We start from the raw sequence: 6,469 nt of genomic DNA, 5'->3' as shown, positions 1-6,469 counted from the left end.
AGGTTTTAAGACTGTTGATACCGTTGGTAGAAAACACAAATAATAATCAAAAAAATAAGATTATTATTTTTCTGGAAAGAATAGGGAAGGAAAGATGGAGGAAAAAGGCTAGTGTTTGGTGTTGGGTTTTTGCAAGAGTCGAGTGAGCACTCTTTCCTTAAAACCTTATTTGCTACCTCCCAAAGATGCTAGGAGCGTTGTGGCCTAGGTTTCCCAGGATAAAACTTGCTATGATCCAATGTGTGAGCATTCAAACAAAGAATCCGGCAAGCAAGACAATGGCTATGAACACAGTATGGCTAAGAAGAGGAGTAGGGGCAGAATTTTGAGGTTGGAAAACAAAAGTTTCGTGCAGTGTTCTTGCTGTGTGTAAAACTCTACTGCCTCTACCCTCTCTTATATAGGGTTGAAGGAGCCAATAGCCTTTATTATGGCAATTAAAAATGACATTAAAGCTGCCTTCCAACAGGAACTTTCGGGTTCCAGATCATGAGTTGTGCTCTCGGTGCACCACAACCTCTCGTATGGTACCGAAGTTTGGCGGCATAACGTAGCCCGCAAGGCCAGCCAATTTCCGGACGACATTCGTGCCCCCAAGTGCCGGTGCACACGAGCACGGGCTTGAATCAAGCCTTTTTCAATCTCTGAAAGTTGGAATTTGATTTGCCCCCCCCCCCCCCCCCCCCCCCCGCGCGAGAGAGCCTCTATGCTATACAATTCTACAAGCTTCAAAAGAGCTCTTGTATATAAGGGGGGAAAATCTTCATTCCAAAGCAATGTGGGACAAAAGCCACTTTTTCCCTTCATTTTCCAACTCAAATGGGTCTACTTTGAGAATCAATATCTCATTCACCCATTATCCGTTTTGAGCGTACAATATATCGATCTCTTCGTCTCACTACGAAGAATCCGAATCCACTTTGACCTGACCCAAATCGGAAGTGGACCCCACTGATAATTGTACCACAAAATAGCCACTTAACATGCCATTTTATGCCATTTTAAGCTATTTTTTCCAACATATATATATATATATATATATATATATATATATATATATATATATAGAGGACGTCGGTGTTTCACATAATTAAAAATCGTAATAATTAATATATGACGTCGGATATTTACTAAATATCCGACGTCATATTATTTTAAAAAAAGTATTTAACTTAAGACGTCGGTTATTTATATAAACCAACGTCTTAAGTGAATTATTTTTTTTAAAAAGAATATATACGACGTCGGCTTTATCCTAAAGGCCGACTTCGTATATTAATTATTTTAAAAAAAAAAAAAACAATACGACGTCGGCTTTATACAAATAGCCGAAGTCATAAGGTAATTTTTTAATTTTAAGCCGAAGTCATAAGGTAATTTTTTAATTTTAAAAAAATATACGACGTCGATTTTTAATCGACGTTGTATCATTTATGTACTACGTCTCGAAAGACAACGCAGAAAGATAACCAATGTTAAATGGGTCATAAAATTGAAGTTAAAGCCCTTTTTTGTAGTAGTACAAATTGAAGAAAGAGCATCTACGGATAAGATAAACTTGAAAGTTGATATATAATTGGATACTTGCAGTCTGCCAACGTACACCCTTAGTCCCTTATCCTCAAAATCATTATTAAAAAAAATAAATAAATAACCAACTAAAGGTACACAAAATTGAAGAAAATGGCATGCTTATCATCGCTATCGCTGTGGCCGTCACCAGCAGCTAAACCATTTTTCTTTTCACTACCACAAAGCTGCAGCCCTTTACTTAGGGAAAAGCAAACCCCAACAAGTCTTCAAAGTTCCCCCCTCATTTACACAACAAAACTAGGACAAAATCGATTCTTTAATTGCAAGGAGGAAAAATATAAAAGGTTATCACCCATTGTGTGCATTCGCCCCGCTTCTGATGACAGAGAAGACACACCACAAGCGGCAAAGAATCAGAAGAGGGTTGAGTTTTGGACGAGAATGGCGAAATCTTTGGAAGTGGCGCCTGGTTCGCAGATGGTGAAGGTGATGTTTCCGTTGGCACATTGCCTTTGTCTGTTTGCCCCGTTTTGTTTCACTTGGGATGCTTTTGTCGTTGCGTTTGGGTTGTACATCGTCACTATGCTGGGTATTAGTCTCTCTTATCATCGGAATCTGAGTCACAGAAGTTTCAAGCTTCCCAAATGGCTAGAGTACTTTTTTGCCTATTGCGGTGTTCATGCTCTTCAGGTCTCATCTTATCAAGTAACTAGCTAGGTAGACTATGAATACGGTAACACTATTTTTTTTACAACATAACTTTTATGCTTTAGGGAGATCCAATTGGGTGGGTGAGTAACCATAGATATCACCATCAGTATGCGGATACTACAAAAGATCTCCATAGTCCTATTGAAGGATTTTGGTACAGTTATGTAGGTTGGTTATATGACACTAAAGCCGCTATTGAAAGGGTAATGTGTATACTATTTAAATTCTCTTACATGCATTTAATTAGAGAGTTACCTTGTTTGGTGTGTTTTCATTAATTTTTTTTTTGGCAGAGTGAAAGACCGACAAATGTAGGAGATTTGGAGAACCAATTCTTTTACAACTTCATTCGTAATACCTACATTATTCACCATACTATCCTTACAACATTGCTATATGCCATAGGTGGATTTCCGTATATAGTTTGGGGCATGGTATGCATTATTTAATTTTCAATTCACTATCTTATATATTCATTGTTTTTTGGGGGGGCGTCTTTACCGGCCTGTTCCTTTTATTTTTTTAAAGAAGAGGGAAGGGGTAGACCTTTCCAGCTAATCATCTAACTATTGCAAAGCTAACAATCGTGGCAGCCATGCGTACATTATTTTAACAAATAAAGTATACTATTCTAACACATAAAGTACATTATTATTCTAACTCATAAAATACATTATTTAACAATAAAATGTTCATTATTCTAACACGAGCACGGAACAAGTAATTTTTTAAAAATCAAAACAACGTCGTTTTGCTCCTATAGTCCACACAATAATTTGCCTGATTGATTGGTGGATAATTTACTTTTTTAAAATGTTATTAATATTCTTCTTCCCAGGTAGTAAGAATTGTATTTCTTTCACACGTAACATATTTAGTGAATTCTGTGTGTCACCTATGGGGAAATCAAGCATGGAATACTGGTGATCAATCTAGAAATAATTGGTATGCTAAAATCTTTAATGTCTTACCATTTTTTTTTATAGTCATTTCCTATGTATTCATACTATTTAATTTAATATAATCCTATGAAGTTTGGAAATAAACTTTTGTCAGGTTATTGGCATTGCCTTCACTTGGAGATAGTTGGCATAACAATCACCATGCCTTTGAGTATTCAGCTCGACATGGCCTAGAATGGTGGCAACTTGACATAACTTGGTATGTTGTGAGGGCACTACAAGTTTTTGGTTTAGCAACTGATGTTAAGTTGCCTACTCATGCTCAAAAGAGAAAGATGACTTCAACTACAACTTAATATATGCTTTTGACTTGAATTGAAAGCACGTAGACAACCTGAAATATATATGCATGGAATATGAAATGTGAGGAATGCAATGTTATGTGTAATTTGTAATTATTGTTGTTGTTTTAATTTGATATAATAATTGTTATGGAAACTTAAAATTGTACGTGTAAAAACTTAAAATTATTGTTGCTGCTACTATAGTTGAAAAGCTGAAGGAGCCAGCTTACCAAGAATTTATATATATTCCAGTGGAGAATCAACACTGAGATACAAAAAATCAAAACTCGGCTAAAAACATGAAATTGGGTTAATACCATTTGAGGTCTTCCGAAAAGTATACTGATTTTGTCATGTTTAATCCTAAACTTTCAAATTGACCATCTGTGGTCCTTCGACTTTCAAATTTAACCATTTGTGGTTCAAGTTAACCACCCATGGTCCTTCAACTATTAAATTTTAACCAACCATGGTCCTTTCAAGAGGACCACCACTGGTTAAATTTCGAAACTTGAAGGACCATGGGTGGTTAACTTGGACCACGAATTGTTAAATTTGAAAGTCGAATGACCACAGATAGTCAATTTGAAAGTTTATGACTAAACGTGGCAAAGCCACTATACTCGGAGGACCTTAGATGGTATTAACTCACATGAAATTCTATATATGTTGAGCATTTGGGTTGGGGGAAACAGGAAACCCAGATGGCAGAGAATTGGGTGAATTAGTTGAGGGGGGCCTCACTTGAACTAAATACTCCACCCTGCAATTTCTGTCAAGTCCCTCAAGAAGGATCTCACCATTGATTATTGTTGATGGGTTGATGTGAACCACTCCTCAGATATTGAATTTGTTCTGAGGACAACAATCAATGGGCTCTACACAAGTGATGCCGTCTAAACTGGAGAAAGCAGATGTAAATTCTCTCCACCAACACATTTGCAACTACTTGAAGGGGAAGAGGACAAGAGGCATGCTGTATTTTTTTATTTGATGATGTTTGGGATCATACTCTCTTGGCTAAAATAAAACTTCCGGGCGACGGTGCATCAGATCGTTCAGCTCAAAAATAGAAGCTTGCTTCCGATCGTTCCCAATGAGTACATTGGTAAAGAGTTGGGAAGAATTGAAAAGCACGACCTTTACCGTGATGTGGGTATGAGTGGAAGCAAAGGCGGCCTAGTTTGATCATCCCGGAAGAGGAGCAAAATGTTCAGCTTCACAATTGCTACGAAAATATGAAGAAGCTACGTACACTCATCATCAACCATTGTGAAGGGATTGCTCTGAATCATTCCCTCATATGCTCCAAAACATGAAGTTGCTCAGAGTTTTGGAGTTGGAACGGTTACCTGGTGGTATGGAGGATCTAATTCATCTTACGGTACTTAGATCGATCTGTCCGGTTATAATAAGATGAGACATCTTCCTGATTCGTTGAGAAGACATTGGATTTAAGACATACTTGGGTGCGGAGTTTGTCTAAATTCGTGTCAGAGCTTAAGCAGCTGAGATATCTGGTTGAAGGTTATAGTAGATTACAAATGGCTGACATAGTATTCACATTTTCTCAGCTGTGGCATACTGATTAATACCATCCAAGCAAGAGAATTAGTAAACATCCCACAACTCACTAAGTTGAATATTATTTTCAAGTAAGGGGAGGAATGCTGGAGAGCATTTGGTGTTTCTGTAAAAATAAATAAATAAATAAATAAATAAATAAATGACAAATCTTCACTCTCTATATATTCAAAGTGATGAATTACAAGAATTCATAAATTTCTCACCACCCCTTTCTCTCAAGAAGCTTCGGCTCTTTGGGTTTGGAAAATTTGCAAATTTTATTGTCATTGCTGTCTTGTTGATTTTTTTTATTTTGTGTGTGTGTTTAAATAATCAATTTTTTATCTTTTTGTATCTGTACGTTATTCCATTAGTTATATGAGCTCATGTCTCATTGTATGATATATACATCGCACTTATTATCATAAAAAATTTATAAATACTTTTATTATGCAATTGGTCAAAATAAAATTCATACTTATTCTTCCAATTTTATTAATAATATTTCCGCTTCCAAAAAAATTTAAATATTTCCATATCTACATACTCTCACCCAGGATATTATTATAAGAATATAATGGAAGTGAAGACAGATCATTATATTCATACTTTACAACCCTTTATATACATGAAGAAACATGCTAACAGCTAGTTATCTATGTGCAAGCTAACAATGGAGAATAATAAGGTGAGCCTGAGAATTTAAATACACTAATAATAATCACTAATAATACTAATTCTTAATACACTCCCCGCAAGATGGAGGAACCGTCAGAGATTTCCATCTTGGTACTAAAATGCTGAAACGATCATCTTCCCAACCCCTTTGTGAGAATATCAGCAATTCGGGAAGTAGTCGGAACATGTTGCACACGAAGTGTACCATTTACAATATGATCCCGAACAAAGACGTAGTCCAACGCGAGATGCGTCATCCTTGAATGATACATCAGGCCGGTTTTGACAGATGTACGTAGCACTCAAATTGTAACAGTGCAACACCGGAGATTGAGGTAGAACAACCCCCATATCCTGCAATAAATTGTGTACCTATATAACCTCAGTTGCCGCATTTGCTAACGCTCGATATTCTGCTTCTGTAGAAGAACGAGTTACTAGCTTCTGTCGAACCGAGCGCCAAGAAATTATATTGGACCCTAAGAATAAAACATAACCAGTCGTAGACCGGCCACCATCATGAACACCACCCCAATCTGAATCAGAGAAAGCAGCAAGATGTAACCGAGTGTTACGGCATACAAGCAGCCCATGAAACACGGTTCCCTTTAAGTAATGTAACACTCGTTTGACCGCTTGCCAATGAATTAATAGAGGATTGTGCATGAATTGTGAGAGGCGATTTATAACATAGCCGACATTAGGACGAGTAATTGAAAGGTATTAAAAGACCAA

General features: G+C 36.8%; 1 protein-coding gene across 1 annotated transcript; it reads left to right on the top strand.

Moving 5' to 3' along the window:
- Window positions 1–1,665: 1,665 nt before the first annotated feature.
- LOC109150523 (palmitoyl-monogalactosyldiacylglycerol delta-7 desaturase, chloroplastic-like) lies at window positions 1,666–3,649 on the top strand. The gene is made up of 5 exons (XM_019298452.1): window positions 1,666–2,223; window positions 2,307–2,447; window positions 2,538–2,678; window positions 3,083–3,189; window positions 3,301–3,649. Exons 1-5 carry the CDS (start codon window positions 1,684–1,686, stop codon window positions 3,500–3,502), a joined length of 1,131 nt encoding a protein of 376 aa, XP_019153997.1. The 5' UTR covers window positions 1,666–1,683; the 3' UTR covers window positions 3,503–3,649.
- Window positions 3,650–6,469: the final 2,820 nt, after the last annotated feature.

This window comes from Ipomoea nil, unplaced genomic scaffold, assembly GCF_001879475.1.
Source record: "Ipomoea nil cultivar Tokyo-kokei standard unplaced genomic scaffold, Asagao_1.1 scaffold2279, whole genome shotgun sequence".
Taxonomy (NCBI): Eukaryota; Viridiplantae; Streptophyta; class Magnoliopsida; order Solanales; family Convolvulaceae; genus Ipomoea; species Ipomoea nil.
The sequence above is the reverse complement of the archived record's forward strand: the minus strand, read 5'-3'. Positions and strand labels throughout refer to the sequence as shown.